Source organism: Melopsittacus undulatus, chromosome 6 (assembly GCF_012275295.1).
Source record: "Melopsittacus undulatus isolate bMelUnd1 chromosome 6, bMelUnd1.mat.Z, whole genome shotgun sequence".
Classification (NCBI taxonomy): Eukaryota; Metazoa; Chordata; class Aves; order Psittaciformes; family Psittaculidae; genus Melopsittacus; species Melopsittacus undulatus.
The window spans coordinates 76298448-76317755 of NC_047532.1; the positions used below are offsets into that span (position 1 = coordinate 76298448).

General features: G+C 51.6%; 1 protein-coding gene across 3 annotated transcripts in view; it reads right to left on the minus strand.

Annotated features, from left to right (window-relative positions):
- The window catches only part of ARHGEF6 (Rac/Cdc42 guanine nucleotide exchange factor 6), a 38232-nt gene that overhangs the window by 16291 nt on the left and 2633 nt on the right, over positions 1 to 19308 (minus strand). The window contains exons 1-9 of one of the 3 annotated variants that reach the window (XM_034063607.1): positions 16186 to 16275; positions 13107 to 13191; positions 8409 to 8536; positions 7816 to 8017; positions 4985 to 5055; positions 3853 to 3947; positions 2297 to 2392; positions 1608 to 1730; positions 629 to 767 (exon numbers count right to left, since the gene is read on the minus strand). In XM_034063607.1, coding sequence (XP_033919498.1) covers positions 629 to 767; positions 1608 to 1730; positions 2297 to 2392; positions 3853 to 3947; positions 4985 to 5055; positions 7816 to 8014 — 723 coding nt within the window. In that variant the 5' untranslated portion in view covers positions 8015 to 8017; positions 8409 to 8536; positions 13107 to 13191; positions 16186 to 16275. Of the gene's footprint in view, positions 1 to 628; positions 768 to 1607; positions 1731 to 2296; positions 2393 to 3852; positions 3948 to 4984; positions 5056 to 7815; positions 8018 to 8408; positions 8537 to 13106; positions 13192 to 16185; positions 16276 to 19308 lie in introns of those variants that run through there. The other 2 variants (XM_005148259.4, XM_031048217.2) reach the window with 2 other exon arrangements.

Consider the following 19308-nt stretch of genomic DNA (forward strand, 5'->3'; position numbering starts at 1 on the left):
TGTTTCCTTCACCTCCTTCTCCCACCCTCAGGGTTTACAACTGCAGCATCCACAGGCGAGGAGCAGAGCCCCAGCAACAGAGATCTCTACAGGAGAGGGGGGGAGACACGTCCTGAAGCAGATCTGCCACTCGCTGAGGGTCTGTGTGTCCCTTTGCTGCTCCCCCTGCTCCCAGGCACTCACCCAGTGCCTGCCCTGGCTGTCAGGTCTACCTCTGCCTCCACCCCGGAGCATGAGCTTGGGTTGAGGGGTGGGAATGTGCCTGGGAGCAAGTGGCATTGGAATGTCATGAAATGGAAATAACAACAGTGATTTATTAACTGCTGTGCAAATAAATACCAGCTGTGGCCTGACCCTCAACTCTGCTTTGACTTGTGCTGGAAATAGCCCACCTCTGAGGATGGGCTGGAGCAAAGAGCAGGCACTGCCTTCCTACAACATCCCCCAGACCCTTCCACTGCTTCCCCACTTCTAATCCGAATGGTAGATAATGTCCCCTGGAGATGGGACACCTCCTTGGAGGGGTAGTAAGTACTTGTAGCAATGTGGTGCTCAATGGACAGAGCAGCTTGCGGGGGGCAGCATCAAGGGGCACATCCTGCCCAGCAGCCCCCCGCATCCCACCTACCTCCATGTGCCGCTCCAGCTCCTGCAGCAGCGTCACGTATTTATCCAGCCTCAGGAAGGGTTTGCTGAGGCTCGTGGTCAGGATGAGAATGCCGGGGTTGGCCGCACCCTGGCTCTCCATGAACTTCTCCAGCTCATCACTATAAATAGAGACAACAACAACAAGGAGGAGGAGGGCTCACCACAGCCGAGGGCTCTGTTCTGCTGCCTCCCACACTCTCCTCATGGCCAGGGCTCTGCCTTTCCCAAGGCAGCTCAGCCTCCCCCTTTGAGCACCTCAGACCCTGCTCCCCAGGGATGCAGGGGAGGTGCTGTGCTGGAGGATGCTGCAGCAGCGTGCTCGGATGCAGCTGGGAGCAGTGATGCAGGTGGTAGCATGTACATCAATCACCCTGGAGTACACAACCTGTGTGTGTCAGCACATCTGCCAAAGCTGGTTGTTGGATTGATTGAAGGAAAGGGGTCAGATTGAGGAACTACATGAGTGAGTCATTGACAGGAGTCAGCCTTTGCATTAGGTTGAATTAAAGTTGGATTTCAGGAGATAAGTAAATATATTGTGAGTTCCCATTGCTAAATGGGAAGACTTAAACAGTATGGTCGGGGTCCTGGCTTTCCCATCACTGCAGGGAGGACAGTCAAAGTGCATTAGGGATGACACAGACGTATGCTTTTGGCTTGCCATGCTCTTTAGCATGACATGACTCAAATTCAAGTGGGACATAAAGAAAGATGTTATTACTGCCCTGTACCAATGACCCTGCAAATCAACTTTGTGCTTGAACAGCCCCACCAGTTTTCCCAGCAGCAGGATAACCATGCAAGGATAACCATGTTATTATACCAGCAAGGATAACCATGTTATCCCCTCACTCTATTGTCAAACTACAGGTCAGAAGCCACATGAAGCCAAGTGTTAATGATAAAAGGAACTTTGTAAAGGCAGGATTTCAGCCTCCATCTCCTCCTCCATCACTCACCTGTGTTGTGTGAGCACGTTGACTGCTGAGGGGTGGTTAGCACAGTAGGTCAGGTACAGGGAGCGGAATTGGGGCATCAGGTTCATGAAACAGCCTCCCACACGCTGCTGGTTCTCGGGGAGCCTATGGACACCAACTCGTCATGTTAAGCCTCTTGTTCTGTACCCTGCACCTACAGCACCCTCAGGGATATGCCCAGGCACCACTTGCTGCACCAGGACATTCCCAAGCCACCACATAACTGCAGCACGGAGCAGAATACCCAACATTCCCAATATTCAGTCTCTTCCCCATCTCCTTTCAGCCCTTCCAAAGGAGAGTCCAGGCTAAGGCTCCATACACCTGCCAGCTTCTCTGTAGGAAATCATCACCTCTAATAACCTGCTCTTTGCTCACTGGCAATCCCCATCTTCCTGCCTGGCAGGTCTCCAACCCCGTTTGTGTCTGCATCTTTGGTCTAGGTACACTTTCATGTCAGGTCTGGGACACTTTCATTCAGCAGATGCCTTAACAGTAGAAATGCCAGAGCTTCTTCTACCTCCCCTCCTGCCTCTTCAATCCTGTTATTCCCTGCTCTATTTAACAAGCCTAAGACAGCAGCCAGGAGGAATATTAATGAACAGGTCTTTCTATTATTTTTAGCTGCAGTTTAATAGCTTAACCACCTCAGTGCTATGGCATGAGCTTACTTTGCAACTTCTTCCAAGGCTTGGTTCAGTGTCTGCTGGAATGCAGAGATTTCTTCCATGTTTCCCAGCAACGATGCAATGTCCACAGCACTGAGCCTAAAAGAATCAAATCAACAAGGAGCATCAGAGAGGGACTACTCCAGGGAGCACCCCCATGGTATCTGTCCTTCCAGAAAGACCCAGCAATTTCTCCTTCCCCAGCTACACCATCAGACATGGGAAAATCCAAAGCCCACAATGTGCTACAGAGCACAGCATCCCGGAGAAGATGCCTGCTGCCAAGGATTATCTTAATTGGATTTTAATCACTTAATCACACTAATCTCCTCCGATGTTTAGCTGTCTAATAGACACAGACAGACGGGATTTCAGCTGGGGGTGGGAGGGAGGTGTGGAGGCAGACACAGACAGCTTTGTCTGCAGGGATGCACACTGTGAGGGTCCTCCAGAGCTGCTCATGGGGTTTGCAAAGCTCCTTGCTTTGTTCCTTGTGAGAGCTGGATTCTTCCTAGCCAAAGCTTTATGTGTGTGCTTCTGAGAGAGCCATCCCCAGAGTCCCTCTCATCCCATCCCTCATTTGCTGCCTACAGGGCTGAGAGCACGAGACATTTTCACAGCTGAATATATCCCATGTGGAGATGTGGGGAGGGAGGAGAGGTTTAAATACAAAGGCCACAAGACACCACTGCCCCATCTCTCCAGACCGGACCATGTCTGCTCTTTGCCCATGATGCTCTGGAGTACCTGGTCCCCCTGCAGCGTGCTCAGCCACAGGCACCCCAGCCCCAACCGCAGACATGAGGACAGGGTCACTGATGGCACCTTTGGAAGAGATGACTGAAGCTGAAGCAATAAAGCAGGAGGTGAAGATGTTGCACTAGGGTGAGACTGTCACTGGGAATCTACTGATAGGCACCAGCATGCTGGGTAAGCACAGGGTGGTGTGTGCTGCCTCTGCATGGATGGAAACACATCAGCTTATTCCACAGGTAAGCCCTGGCAGTGTCCCCCTGGTGCTGCTGAGGCCCTAAGGGATAGCAGCACACTCTTCCCGAGCATGGAGGCACTTAGAGCCAATAGCTGTGCAGATGGGAATGTGCGAATGCAGGAAGAGGGGAGTCACTTCTTGCCCAGCAGCAGTTTGGACCTAGTGAGAGGCAGTCTGACCATGGAGAATACATGGCATAATGCACCAAGTGAGGAGAGGATGAGGAGATACCCCCTGGGGCTGAGAAGTCACACCAAGGCAGACGGCAAGGGGAGAAGCCATGCGAGGTGTACCACTGGGAACACGCATGCTGCGACAGCCACACATGAGCATGCAGAGGGTTTAAGAGGAGGAAGTGCCCATCTTGAGCACAGCCTGATGCCTGCACCACCTCTGAGGAACAGGGAAGAGCAGGAATTACAATGTGAGGGCTTCTCTGGTTCATGGAGAAGCTGTGAGGCTTTACAAGAAGAGTGGCAGCAAGCCCTAAACATCCAAAAGCAGGGAAGTAATGAACTCTGGTCCATTTTAGGGGGTTCTCTGCACCTCAGATGCCCTTATATCTTACTTATCATAAGACTGGAGGGGTCTTAAGTAAGTTCCCAGAAGTGACTGTAGTTCCTTCGCATAATCTCGCTCTGTTTCCAGAATGTTTTGCAACACCTAAGGGTGAGAGACACAACACTGAGTACATCCTTGGGCCAGCGACTCAGGAACATGACATCAGCTTCCGAGTGGGAAAAAGCGTGGAAGCACATTACAAACTCAAAGATTACATTGGTTAATGCAGACCCCAGAATGCTCAGGAAAGCCCTGGGAGTCCAATCTGGGGATTTGACTTTGGAAACTGGAGGAGGGCTGGAAAGGAGGTGTTAAAGGCTGCTCAGCTCCGAGTTCACCTCTCAGCAGCCAATTCATCCCTGACCAACCCCTGCCTGCACGCTGCTGCTCAGCACTCAGGTTTCTCAGTGTGGATGAGCTTTGGGGATGGAGGAGGTGGTCCCCAGCTCTCTGGACACAGCATTTCTGCTTTGCTTTGCTTGAAACACATTTAGACATGCTGATGAGCACGTCCCACCTGCAGCACAGAGAGCCAGGGACGTTCATATGCAGGCATCTCAGCTGCCTTCCGCTGCAGGAAGGTGTTTGCCCCTCTTTGACAGACCTCAGGCTGGTGAAGGAGGTTCCTCCATGCCTTCTGCAGCCCCTGTTCACAGCCCAGCTCCAAAGCCCAGCTCAGGCAATAAGCCAGGCTGGCAGCTGTGGGGCTGCCCCATCTCCAAGGCACAGGCAGAGCAGGCAGCTTGGGGTATAACACCCTCAAGCAACCCCAAGAAGGGGGTCATGGATCAGAGCCCTAATCTGGCTTCCTTCATGCCCTGCCATTATCTCCCCATCTTTATCAACACCCTGCAGCCCATGGCAACGACTGGAACAGAGACACTGCATTCCCCAACATCCATCCCAAAGCTGCCACCTCTGCTGTGTTATCTCTAGAGTCTCTCCTCTTGACATCTTGCAGCAACTTCCATTTATTGTCTCGACAGCCCTAAATCAAGGAACGGCAACAACCACATTGAACTACAGTCACATCCCCAGTTGTTACCAGCTACTTCAATGATTTCTAAGGGAAGGAGCCACTTTGGGGGACTAATAATATGCTACTTATTAAAATGTATGATCAGCACTTTGGAACTTACCACCGGGTAGTAATTCTTTGTCAGCTGAGTGCTTTCAAGTCCTTTTAATGCTTTGGGAGAGAGCGGTTTATCTGCACATAGAAAAATACATCAGTAAATGACAGTGCACAGCTCACGTTATCCCAACAGGAAAAGTCAGCGCCACAAACATAGCATGACCCCTGTGAACACAACCCTTCAGCTGCAGGTGGTTTGCCTGCTTCAGAAGAACCAGGAGCAGCCCAAAGCTGTGCATCTGAAGGGGGCTATAAGAATGCTTGACATCATTTTACCCATCAGGGACTGAGGTGTGCCATGGTTTAGTGTCAGGCATCCCTGCCCCATGGCAGGGGGTTGGAACTGGATGATCTTAAGGTCCTCTCCAACTCAAACCATTCTATGATTCTGTGACAGTGCAGCAGCCAAGTGAGCAGCACCATCAGCACTGCACAGCCCCTGCCAGCTCCCTTACAGGTTTGCTCTGAAATCCCTGGCAGCAGCCCCGTGTCTGGCACTGTTTGGAGTTACAGTGTGGCTCCAACCAGCCCACAACATCTGGGGTTTAAAACTGGCCGTCTATCAGAAATGCTGGATCGGGCATTGTGTTCCAGGTGATTCACAAGGCACTTGATGCCAACACCCAGCAAGGGGCTGGACCCTGACCCCAAACATCATTTGTGATGCAAAATTCTTCTCTGAATGAAGGTAAATTTGACCAAACCCGGAAATCACCAAATCATGGAATGGTTTGTGTTGGTAGGGACCTCGCAGCTCCTCCGGCTCCAACCCCTGCCACAGGCAGGGACACCTTCCACTGCAGCAGCTGCTCCAAGCCCCTGTGTCCAACCTGGCCTTGAACACTGCCAGGGATGGGGCAGCCACAGCTTCTCTGGGCACCCTGTGCCAGCGCCTCAGCACCCTCACAGGGAAGAGCTTCTGCCTAAGAGCTCATCTCAGTCTCCCCTGTTCTGGCAGCTTAAAGCCATTCCCCTTGGCCTGTCCCTGCAGGCCCTTGTCCCAAGCCCCTCAAGAGCTGCTCCATCCAGCCTTGCCCTTGGCCTTGTTGAACTCCAGCCTGTCTGTGTCCTTCTGGATCCCATCCCTCCAGCGTGTTGACTGCATTACACAGCCTGGTGTCATCAGCAAACCTCCTTCTGCACTTCTAAGTCCCATGGACAGCAATTACTTCCACACTGATAACACGGGAGAAGCTTGAAATTGACAAATTCAGCCCCTGGGAAGCACAGCTTGATGTAGTGTCTAATCATTGCCCTTGAGAGCTTCCTGTCACTTCCAGCCAGGAGCTCTGTGCCTCATTTAAAGCCTCAGAGCAGCTTTGCTCCACACGGCACATCCTTCCCACCCAAAGGGCGTGCTTAGGACACAGGGAGGTACAGACACTGCTGATAAACTCCATTCCGACTGACAAATCCCACACTTGGGAGGTGAGGAAAGCAGCTCCCCAGGGCTGCAGGCCCCAGTCCTGGGGCAGGAGGGGGTCAGCATCCATCCCTGCATCCATCATTTGCAACACAGCCATGTGTCCTCAGCAAGCAGAGAGCAGGGGAACAAAGGAACCAAGCCTTCTCCCATGTGAAATGGGTGCTGGAGAGAGGATCTGGAGGGAGAAGCTGTAGGGATGGGGTCCTTCATCTGGATCAATGGGAGGCTCACCCTTGGCTTCAATGAGGTGCTGTTATTTCATGCAGCTCCCATCAGATTCCCCCACAGGACTGAAGTTTGCTCTCCTTTCTTAATAACACTCCTCATTGACTTCATTAGTGATTCCTGGGTTGTGCCAGACAAGACTTCAACCCGCTGCAAGGCCTGCTCCAGCTCAGACATCATTTCCCAGGGGAAGCAGTGGGAGATGGGTTATCCTAACAATGACTTTTTCATGTAGAATTAAACAAAACCTGGCCTAATTCTGAGCAATCATTGCTTTTATTCTTCCTTCCTTTGCTTTTGTGCTTCCAAGTGTGGGAGCAAGGATGTCTAAAGGGGCTGTATGCTTTGCAGACCATGTGTTAGAGGCCAGGGCTGATCCTGAGCCATAAACCCAGCACTGAGCACACAACAGGTCTCTGTCTGGGGTAAACCCTCGAGGCACATTAAGGAATGAAATTGAATTTGGTAAAGAAACAAGTTTTCTGTCACACAATGGCCTCGGAAGCACAAGGAGCTGAGGGGTTTGAATGGATACGTAAGGCTACAGGGGCTTGCTTCCTGGCATCACTGCCGCACATCTGGTTAAAATCACACAGCAGAAATGGGAAGGACACTCAAGAAAAAGCTCAATGAAGGCCAGTGTCACCACACGGATCATCCTTCCCTCTTCCTTTCCCAGTATCACAGCAGAAGATGCATCTGGGGGGAAATGCACTATGTCCATAGCCGCTGCTATGGACAAAAGGGACCCATTCCCTGGGGCTGTAAGGTGTTGTTGGCTGGATAGGACTGTGAGCATCCATTCCAGCACTGCCAGAAACAGCAGGATCAAACACAAACACATCTCCTGACCGAGGTCTCTAACACAGAGCTAATGCCGTGCTCAGGCACTGGAATAACCTGGCTGCTTCCCAGGACAAAGGGGACCAACACAGCCATCTCTGGCTGCATCCTCCGGCAACACCCAAGGAGCAATAGAATGGGGAATAGGGAGAAGCAGCTCTCAAACAACTCATGCACAAGCCTAGGCTTTACGGTCTGGCCTCATTCATCCTTCCATTAGCCCTGATGCTTTAAGGATGCAAATGGTCCTTAATAAATAGCAGCAATTTCCCAAAGGCATGAGGCTCTCCACTGCATTATAGAGCTGTCATCCGATCAGCCCTTGGAAGCAATGTGCTTACCGGTGGATTTGATTTCCCTGACGTAGTTGCTTGGGAACCAGCCTGTTTTTCCATTCAAGGTCCCTTCCCACCAGCCCCCTTCTTCAACGCGGGTGACATAAATAATGTCTCCTTTGTTAACGGAGAGTTCATCCTCATTGGTCTGCTTAAAGTTGAACCTGGCCTTTACCACCAGCTGATGGCTGCCATTCTCAGTCATCTCCTAAGGAAAGAAACATGGGAAAACATCAGTAAATAGTCCAAGAAAGCAGAAACCACAAGGACGAGGCATTGTTCTGCTTTGTTGTGACAGCTGGGGTTTCAATATTGCTCTTTAGAACAAACAATAATGCTTGCTGTTGTGTAAGCAGTCCTGCCAGAGGACCACAAGGTCCATCCCAAGCATTGGTTCAGCTTCACAGGGCAATGGACAGCAGACAGGAATCGCTCTCCTCCTGTCATACAGAGGAGCACTGTGGTTTGGAGAAGCCACCATCTCCAACCAAGGCAGCAGAGCCGTGATGGAGATGAAGGGAGAACAAGCCTGGTGTGCTGACCCACACCCCTCTACCCCGCAGCCATCAAACCCCTGTGAGATGTTAAAGAAAGGATACCACAGGCTTGGATTGCCTCCTCAGCACCCTCGCTGACTGTGAAGCTGCGCCGTTGGAGTCGGTGTGGGCACCTCCAGCCGCAGAGCTAAGAGAGGATAGATGTGAACATGGCCCCTTGGATGGCTGATCTGGTGGAGAGGAAAACAACATCCAAGTTTTAGCCAACTGTTCCCCATTCCTTCTACATCCCAGCAAAGCAAACCCACACATCAAATCACGGGATTTCACTGAAATGCCCCTTAAAAAGCCTTTGGGCTGGGGCAGCCTGGAGAAGAGAAGGCTCCTGAAGGGGAGACCTGAGAGCAGCTCCAGTGCCTAAAGGGGCTGCAGGAAACCTGGAGAGGGGCTTGGGACAAGGGCCTGTAGGGACAGGCCAAGGGGAATGGCTTTAAGCTGCCAGAACAGGGGAGACTGAGATGAGCTCTTAGGCAGAAGCTCTTCCCTGGGAGGGTGCTGAGGTGCTGGCACAGGGTGCCCAGAGAAGCTGTGGCTGCCCCATCCCTGGCAGTGTTCAAGGCCAGGTTGGACACAGGGGCTTGGAGCAGCTGCTGTAGTGGAAGGTGTCCCTGCCTGTGGCAGGGGTTGGAGCTGGAGGAGCTTTAAGGTCCCTTCCAGCCCAAACCAGCCTGGGATTCTATGTGAAAAGCGAATGGCAAATAAAAGCCCTGTGAATAAATAATTCTTAGACCTCAGGATTTTTCAGCCAGTTGCAGTATTTGGGGAAGTCCAACACTGGAATTAATCCATTAAAGCATCCAGAGAGGAAACTGCAGGAAAAAAGAATAATACTTAGCCCAGTGCTGCCCAATGGGGAACGCTGCTGGGCCCTGAGCAAGCACTGCCTGGGGAAGGATGCTGGACAGCCGGTCACACAATCACTCCTCTATTCAGATGAGTCCTTCTGGGTTCATTATACAGCTGAAAGAGGCTGGGCACAATCCTGATCCCTGCCCATGGACTGCTGCCATCAGCCATGTGAGAGAGGGATTCAGACTGCGCTGAGGAAGGAGAGCAGTGTAATCCCATGGAAGGGCTCAGAGCATCATCCACAGCTCTTGGAGTTGCCTCTCTGACATACTCAGACCTCCTCACTTCGCACACTGGTCTCAGGGCTTGTTTCTCAGCCCCAGAGCCCTGTTTAGATGCTGTGGAGCAGGAAACACCTGAGATTCCAGCCACCCAGTAATTCCCAGTACTTCTCTGCTACTGTACTTCCCACTGCACTGTGGGGCAATGTTCCTTCCTATGTGTCATGGTGCTCAAATGAAGCAACAGCAGATACCATCATCCCAGTAAACTGGGAACGACTGTTAAAGATTTGCCTTGCAGCTTCCTTGTGGATTTAAGTGCATTCCCTTATTCTAGAGCTGCTGTTTTCCACCTGCAGTGTGGACCTGGCATTCCCATGGGCCTCCAAAGGGGAACAGAGAGGAATGGTCTGCAGGCATCGCTGTGCTGCGTGTGCAAGTCCCCACATAACATTTGGAGTTCTCTGGAAACAATGCAAGAGCAGAGGGTGAATCCAGCCCCAAAGTGTGCTCAGGAACCAGCAAACACAAGCTCTAAAGCTGCTGTTCCCCCATTCTCCTCCAGCATGAACATCAACGTGGAAAAACCATTCCGGAGGGGAAGTCTGGTGGGAGTTACAGGAACTCAGCCGGGCTTTGGTTCTCCCCAGAGGATTCTTGTTTCAATAGGAAAACACTTGATCCCTGATTGGACCTGGAGCAATACAAACTGCGAGCTCCAGGAGTACGGATTCGCTTTGTCTTTCCCTAGTGCCTTGCACAATGGGGATCAGATCCATGACTACGATGTCCAAACCCTCATCCATCCCATACCCACGCACCAGTCTGCCCAGTCCCTGCCCCAGCAACACACAACATTCCCAGTATGTGCTGTCAGTGAGTCAGTTTTCTGTCTGCTCATTACACAACTGCTTGACAACCACACAGTGAATTCCCAGCTCCCTGTGCTGCAGCAACAGCAAAACAGCTCCGCATGGAAAACCCACTTTGAAAACACGGGGAGGGGGGGTGGGTTTATTTCTCTGGAGCATCCTGAGATTGGAGCAGCAGTGATTTCGGCTGCTCCCAGTGACTCCCAGGCCAGGAGGGGTGAATGGCCGCCAGCCTGAGATGTTCTTCCCCTGATTCCAGCTGAAAAGGGAGGATGTGACCCAAGAGTTTGGACTTACTCAAGCCATCAGCCCCAGTCCCATGTGAATGACTCGGTTACTGTAGGTTTTGATGCTTCTCCCTGCCCCTCCCAACCTTCCCAAAGGCTTTATAAATATCTTGCAGCAACCTAGAAACAAATGTAAAACTGACTTCGACAGTTTGGCAGGGAAACGTATCATTTATATGGCATCATGACAGAGTCCTATTTTATGCCTGGTCCAGCATGGAACGCTGCTGCCATATGTTGCTTAAACTATGGTTAAAATAGCTGGGGTTTCTGCTCACATTCCTACGCTATTTTTAGCAGATGAGCCTCGTCTGATCCAGCACAGCTGGTTTTCCTCCCCTGCCCTCGCTGTCAGATAAAAGCATCAGCTCCCTATTGCTGTTCTGTGATGGGCAGCTGCTGAACTCTGAGTTTATCCCCTCTGGCTGGTTGCATAACAAGATCCACAAAGGCACAAGGATCTGGACTTCAAACGGATGCTCAGAAACACATTCCCACGGTGTTTCCTTGTCACCTCCTTCCCTCTGCCTCCAACAAGGGTGCTGGGATGCAGCAGCTCTGCAGGTGGCAGGATGAGCAGGGATGCCAGAGTGCTGGCCATAGCAGGGTACCAGGCTTGTCCTGACGCTCCATTCATCCTCTGGTGGGACAGACAAACCGGACTCTCTGCAGTGGTGGCTTGCAGGACACAGGCTCCTGCTTCTCAAGGAATTTGGCCAAGCCACCAAAAAGCAACTGTTTGAGACATGTATTTATTTTACCCTGTACTTTTCCCAAGGGTGCTCTCTGCCTGAGCAGCTAATTATGGCACAGGCATTGCGCTTTTTAACATCTCAACAGGGAAAGCATATGTTCAAACAGATGTTTGCCATGAAACCAGGAGGATCATCCCAGCTTCCCTACAGCTCCATTGCTAACGTGTGATAGAAACTACTCCCCAGCAAAGCCACATCCTGAGCCTTATACAGTGATTGCAGGGGTGAGCTGGGATACGGGTGGCTGCCAGAATAGAGCTGGAAACAAGGGGAAGGTTGTGACAACAGCACCACACACATCCCATCACAGCCCAGCAACAGGCGAGCACAGAGGCAGGGTAGTTTCTCCCTCTTTGCTTTCAAAGCAATGAAGCTCATGTCAATCCCAATGACACCGTTTGCAGAGGCTGCTCCTGCTATAGGTAACCTGCATGCTACATACCCTGAGCTTTCTACATGGGGGAACGGGGTGCTGCCATTTAGCAGAGCAGGAAGAGGCTGGGAGGAGATGTGTTGGGGCTGAATCACTGACTTCCAGAGAGAGATGGAGGCTGAGCTGAGTGCTGGCTGCAGGACAGCCTAAGAACTTGAATTGCTTCACAGCAGCATTGTATGCACATACACACATATATATACCATTATACATCAGATATATATTCAGAGAATCAGAGAATCCCAGATTGGTTTGTGTTGGAAGGGACCTTAAAGCTCATCCAGTTCCAATCCCCTACCATGGGCAGGGACACCTTCCACTAGAACACGTGACCCAATAGCCCCATCCAACCTGGCCTGAAGCAACTCAGAAATCCACCACAGACCAAAGCCAGGCAAAAATGCAGTAAACCAACAGGAAAAACCCTCCCATTAAAGGAAAACGATGGGGTTTGTGTCTGGATTTCCCCCTTTCAATAGCCTACAATGCAACGTGCAGCAGGGAAACAGAACTCTTCTCCTGGGACTGGACTTTGGCGGGTGACCAGGACTCTGCAAATCCACTTGTATGAGATGGGGCCACAAACACCTTCCACCCTGCAAACCCTTCCCAACCCCATGCAGCCCTGCTCCCCATGCCCTCAGAAAAGAGACCTTGGTCCTCTCACCCCTCCCTGGAGCACTGCACTGCCATCATCCTCCCTGTTGAACCTCTCCTTTCACAACCTATGGGACTGAGTATCAGTTTAAAGCAGCCTGGGGGGATGAGCTACATCTTTGGGATGGAAACCAGAGGAGCTGATCTGCTTGGCTTCAACAGCACCTACAGAGGCAGGACAAGCCATGAGCCTGATTCCCAAATCCAGGAGTTTACTCCATGGACCCAGGGAGAGGAGAGAAACCTCAATACAACTGACAGAGCACCAGGTCTGCTTGGGCATTCAGTAAGGACATGGGGCAGATGGACCTGTTTTTCTCTTTGGCTTGAAAATGCACTATTTAAACCCTGCTATTTGCATTTTGGGAGGTGCATGCTCATTTACATTGTGGCTCCTTTACAATGACCTACTTTGAGGTCCCTTAATGCCGTCAAAACTGAGCAGAGGTCCCTTTGTGTAAAGCAATGCTCTGAGCCAGCAAAGCACACGCAGCCACACTTAAACCTGGGGTTGGTAGAAGCACGAAATTCCAATCCCCCCATCCAGCATCAGCCCAAGCCTCCAGAAACCAGCATAAACTGGGAAGTACCAAACAAACACACCCAGTGCCGGTATCTGTAGTAGAGGAATTGAAAAGACAACAGGAAAACCTCCTTGTTTCTTACCTTCAGTAGCTTTACTTAGAGCTGTTAATGTGCTCAGGACCTTGGAGAACTGTTCTCCGGTGTACAAATCATATGGATCAAACACCTGCCAAAGAGGAACTTGGTCAGTTGAGCCCAAAACACCCCCCTAGGGCTGTCTGAGGGTATTGGTAAGGACTAGGGTTTATTCAGGGCTGACAACATCCCTTTATAGCGAGTGAATTCCTGGGGCAGGGAAGGGGGACCCAGCAGTATCCCCATCACAACATCAGGGACAAGGGGAGGAAGAAATCAGTGCTGGCTGCAGAGCAGGGACTTGCAGAGCATCACGGGGAAGGTTATTGCTTGCCTTGAGGGTAGGAAAGATTTTGCTGCTATTTTTTGCTACTGAAAGCTGAAGAGATGGAGGCTGTACATAGACATAGATATACACACACACACTGTCAGCAGGAGACACAAACACACAGCTTGCTGCTGCTGCTGCAATATGGCACATATAATGCATATACATTCTTTGACAGGAAGACAAAAGCAGTTATTTGATGTGCAAAACTTCCACTCTAAGGAATTCTGTATTCCCAAGCCTCAAACACATACACACAGTTAGCAAGGGCTTCTTTCCTGTGACTGGTAACTGGACCTTGCACACCCAGACCTTCAGAACTCACCCCCAGCACAACGAGGGGCAATTTGAGCTTCCAACCCCTCCTAACACCTGAGAACCCCCCAAGTTCACAAATCCTACCTTAATGAAGCAAAGAGAAGCGATACAAGAAGTTCCCGGTACAAAAAGCTCCCGTTATCCATATGACCGAGGCACCATCTGCTACTCCCCATACACACATTGTCTTGCAGATGGAGACCACAGATCCAAAGAACAGGAAAGCTGGTTTGAAAGCTCTCCTGGCAGACACCATCCAATTACAAACACTTCCGATACACACAAGTATGTCCTGCTAAATAAGTACATGAGGCTTTAATTACCTCGAGGGTAGCACTGCCCTTTAGAACAGCCCTCTCTTCCTTTCCACATTTAGCTCCTCGAGTCCACTTGGCATCTCTCCATTCGGAAGGGGCCTGGCCTCTTCCGCAGAGCTGGATGCTTGCAGCATCTCTTGCTCTCGACAGACACATCAGTGCAGCAATAAAGTCCCACAAGGGCAGCACAAAGGCTGCTCTTTGGTGAGAATCTATCTACAAACTGACTCAGCTTTACTCTATAGAACAGAGGGGGACAGCCTGCTGTCATTATAAAGTCAGTAGCTCCACATCTACTGCTCGGCACATCCCCATCTACCTTGGGCTGTCTCCGAGCTGATCTATTGCCCTCACTCACTTGGCTGTGCTCCTGTGGACCATGCAGACCGCATCCCTGTGCCAGCTGGTGCATGAACTAGTTCTGTGCCCTGCAAGCGCAGGCAGCGCTATCAGAGCATCGCCTCCAGCCCTCGCCAGTGTCTGTGTGCACAGAGCGATGGTAATGGAGAGCCTGGGTGTGAGCTGACCCTGTTGGCAGCCACCGAAGGATGCAACATTACAGCAGGAGGGATGTCTGTGTGCAGCTCCCGTCTGTGTCATTCCCTATCATAGCCCTTCTTTTCCCCACTTAGGTAAGTCCAGAAAAACAAGTCCTGCCTTGAAAGCATGGCATCTTCTTCTATTAAAGTAGCACAATACAGCCCTGATGCTTCTCAGCACAGAATAATGCTGCAAGCTCAGAGTCTGGCAAAGTCCAGAGGAAAATGGTGGTGGGAAGGAAATTATAGCATCAAACCTAGCAATAACTTTAAGGACTTTCCTTCATGAAGAAATTGTCTGGAGTAGCTACTGTGGAGCAGTGGCTATATGGAAAACTCTGCTGGATCAGCTACTGTAGCATAAATACACTCTGCAGCTTGTTCCAGTATAGACTAATCATATAGAAAAGTCCTCATTTATGAGCTAAAAATTATTTTTTTCCAGCACAATCCATCCATAATTCCATTCCTAACTGTAAGACAAACTGCGGGGCTGGAAGAAAACTGGAAGTGGAAAAGGCTTTTTGCTTTTAGCTCATGGAAGATCACCGAATCCCAGTCTGATTTGAAAGGGACATCAAAGCTCCCCCAGCTCCAACCCCTGCCATGGGCAGGGGCATCTTCCACTGCAGCAGCTGCTCCAAGCCCCTGTGTCCAACCTGGCCTTGAACACTGCCAGGGATGGGGCAGCCACAGCTTCTCTGGGCACCCTGTGCCGGCGCCTCAGCACCCTCACAGGGAAGAGCTTCTGCCTAAGAGCTCATCTCAGTCTCCCCTGTTCTGGCAGCTTAAAGCCATTCCCCTTGGCCTGTCCCTACAGGCCCTTGTCCCAAGCCCCTCTCCAGGTTTCCTGCAGCCCCTTTAGGCACTGGAGCTGCTCTCAGGTCTCCCCTTCAGGAGCCTTCTCTTCTCCAGGCTGCCCCAGCCCAGCTCTCTCAGCCTGGCTCCAGAGCAGAGCTGCTCCAGCCCTCGCAGCAGCTCCGTCGATGTAAGCAAAACCCCTCTTACATCTATGCTGTCATCTGAGCATCTCCATTAAATCGCTCTCCTGACTTCCAGAGTCCCAGCCCGCAGCTCCGGCTGCTCCATCAGGCATCACACCGGGAGAGAGAAGCCTGCACTGCCAGGCCTCCCAAAGGCACCGAGGAGTGGAGGAAGCGCCAGGCAGTGACCAGAAGAGCTCGAAAAATCCCCCCCCCCCCCCCAGCTGCACCTAGCAAGTTACCAGCACCCAAACGGCCAGGACCGGGCTGGGAGATGCACAAGTGACGGGAAGCCGGGCTGTGCTTCGAGCCCGAGCCCACCGCACACCCGGCAAAGCTCCAAACGCGAGGGCTGGGACCGGACCACCCCGCTCCGCTGCCGACGGGACAGACACCGGCAGCAGCCGGGAGCGCCCTGCGCCCCGCCGGGCCCGTCGGCTGCGGTGCCCGCAGCTGGACCATAGACAGGCAGCAAGGAGCCGCGCTCCGGTTACCCCAGCGGGGACACCGCGGTGGGGACACCCGTGGGGGATGCCCGAGGAGGGGGACAAGGGGATGCCCGGCTCGGATACCGGTGCCCGCAACGCGGTCGGTACTCACGGCAGCGGGCGGGCGGGCGCACAGCCCCGGGGCATGGCGGCGGTCGGGGCTGCGGGTGGCCGCTGCGGCTCTGACCCGGAGCCGGATCGCGGCGCGGGGAAGGGAAGGGAAGGGGAAGGGGAAGGGGAAGTGACAGGCGGTGCCGCCGCCCCGCTCCGCCCCGCCGCTCGCTGCGGGACCCGAGCGGCCGTGAGACCGCAGCTCCCTCCGCCGGCCGCGGGCGGGAGGCGGATGGCAAAGGGGAAAGGGAGGTGGGAAAGGGGGGAAGAGAAAGGTCAAGGGTAAGGGAAAAGGGAAACGGGAAGGGAAGGGAAGGGGGAAAAGTGAGTTAGGAAAGAGGGGTAAGAGGAAAGGAAAACAGGGAGGAAAGGATAGGGAAAATAGGAAAAGGAAAAAAGAAGGAGAAAGAGGAAAGAGAGGAAAAGGGAAAGGAAAGGAGAAAATGAGCAAGTAAAAGGACGAGGAAAATGAGGGAGGGATAGGATAAGAAAGGAAAGCCTAGGCTATTGAAGTGGTCACTACAGCAGGTTTGCACCAGCGAGAAGAGAAATGCTGCAGAAGGGCCTATAGAGGAGGTGTAGTTCCATTGAGGATTCCCAGAGACAGCACATCCCAAGGGCAGCACCAGTGCTGTGTGAGCCCATCTGGAAAGGGAAGGATGCTCTGTACTGAGCCGCCAGCTGTGGGTCCCAAACCCATGCAGGGACCTTGGGGTGTCAGAAGACACCCCACACCCTGTGAGCAGGAGGGCACTGGGACATGGGGTCTCTCTGAATCCAGACATACCCATTCCCAGCGCTCGTGCTGAGCAGGAGCTCTGCCTTTTGATGTTACCCAGTTTAGGAAGGTAACGTTGCTTGGGAGCAAAACCAAAGCAGAGCAGGCTTTGGGAGCACAGGGGGGTAATGGTTCTTCATCTGCTCTTCCACTCCTGCAAGGTACAAACTGTTTGACGGAGGTTGCAAACACCTCCAGCTGCAGAAATAGCTTCGGTTGTGCCCATGAGGGCAGTGCCACTCCGGGTGTTTTAATCCAGATATTGATTCCTCTTGCAGATACATTCTTGGTTCAACACAAACGCCAGCCCCTTGCCAGCAGTTTTGTGGTCATACTGGCAATAAAACACTGCTGCTGAATGAGGGTCTTGTGCTTCCTCAGCAGTAAATGAAGCTTAGGTATTGAGCTGCTGTTACTGTATATGCACTGGTGTCAACTGCTAAAGCCAAGAGGAACAATTCCCATTTGTGCCCTCACGAACAAGCAGGACCAGGATTTTTCTACCCAGTTTGTTCCTTTCCTCATGATCTTTTCCCTCTGTCTGCTACACTAGACTGCACAAACCATCAGGTTCTGTCCTGCTTGCATCCAGCTTAGCAGTACTCACTCACTGGACCAGACCTTGGGCTCACAGCCACAGCTCAGAGGCTAAAGCCACTGTTCCTCAGTCCAAACCACTAAGGACTCTTGAGCTCCAAAGAGGTGCCCACATCCTGTGTCTCAGCAGTGTTGGGCTGATGGGTGCTCTCATGACCTGAATCAAATGCCAATAGTTGGAGAGTTTTAGACACAGCCTCATTGTTTCAGCTCATTGCAGCACTTGTCTAGTACACAGGAGGTGTCGGCTTCTCTGCATGCTTTCTGTTTTAGGATGGACACATTTGAAGCAGCAAATGGTTGCAGGCTTCAGTCCTGGGTTGCAGCTAAGGGAGAGTTTGGTTATTTATACCCTACAATGTGATGGATGACTCCTGCTCACACCACAGGCCTGAAGAGCTGCAGCAACTTAATGGAGCCACCTCAAAGGAATGTCACTAAGTGTTCTTCTCCTTTCCTTCCACTATGTCCAAATGTTTCCCTGTTCCTGTAAGGCAGGAGAAGGTACTGTTTGCCTCACTGTGCTTTTCTTCCTAAGATTGGGTTACCAGGACAACAAAGAAGGGTAGGAGGGAAGCGCATATGTGTGGCTCTGCAGGAGTAACCTCTTTGCATGCCCTCCCATTGGAAGAGATTGGCAAGCAGTTACCTGTTTGGGTTTCAAGCCCAAGCTGTTGGAAACCCTACCTTCCACACTGCTCACCTGCCCTGCACGCTAGCAATGCCCACTGAAGTGATGCATTCAGCTCCAGATGGCAGCTGTACAAACATCCCTGACAAAGCCAAGTTTAAGGCATGGTGTGATGCTTTGGCAAAGTACAGTGAGGCCACACGATGTCAGTGGGATGCCAATGGCATGGAAGAAGTTTTTCATGCTTGAGATTCCCCAGGATGAGGCCCCTTTGTACAAGTAGAAGTTGTGAGCTCTGATTCCCTCGGAACATCCTCTTTTGCTCAAATCTGAACAGGAACAGGATCTTTGACCTTAACATGCACTTGTCAGTCTGAAGACAGGAGAAGTGGCTCAGATCCAGTCCCAGGCTACTTCTTCATATCTAAGGAACACAAATTCTCTGTGGAGAAGGACAGAATTAGACCAAACCATGAGGGTTTTATTGTCAAATCCAAGGTGTGGGCCAGGGCATTTACACCCATTAAACCAAGAGTTTTCCTGATGTTACTCTTTCCTTGGGATGGGATGATGGAGCAGCGCAGATTTTCTAATCTCTGTTCATCTTCCTTAGACTTAATAGCCCATCACTGCAGCTTCAGGGTGGATAGATCTTGGAACCAGAACTCTTCTTGCCAAGAAGGTCCAAACAGGGCAGCTTTCAGAAGGAACAGAGGGGTTTTATATCTGCCCTGGCTTTGCCTTCAGAGCACTCAGACAAGCTGGCAATACGGGAAGAGAAGAGCCAGAGGGAAGCAAAAGCACTCTGCCTTGTGCCATGTCTTGCCCACCATCCCAGCTGTCCTACCTCTAGTGTGCCTCTGCCTGAAGCTCCCGAGGAAGAAGCAAAGCTCCTGTGTTCTAATGGGACTTCATATTTGGGGATAAAAAAAATGAAGAAGAAATCATATTCATTTCACTGCAGAATTTAAGCTTGAGAGATTTGAGCTTTTATTCAGCTTTTGAGGTCTCCTTTCACAGTGCTGGGTGGCCACATGAGCACTGGGGGAGTTCCTGAAGGATCAGAATACTTCCAAGATTAAAGTGCTTATAAATCAGAAGGACAAAGAACTCAGAAA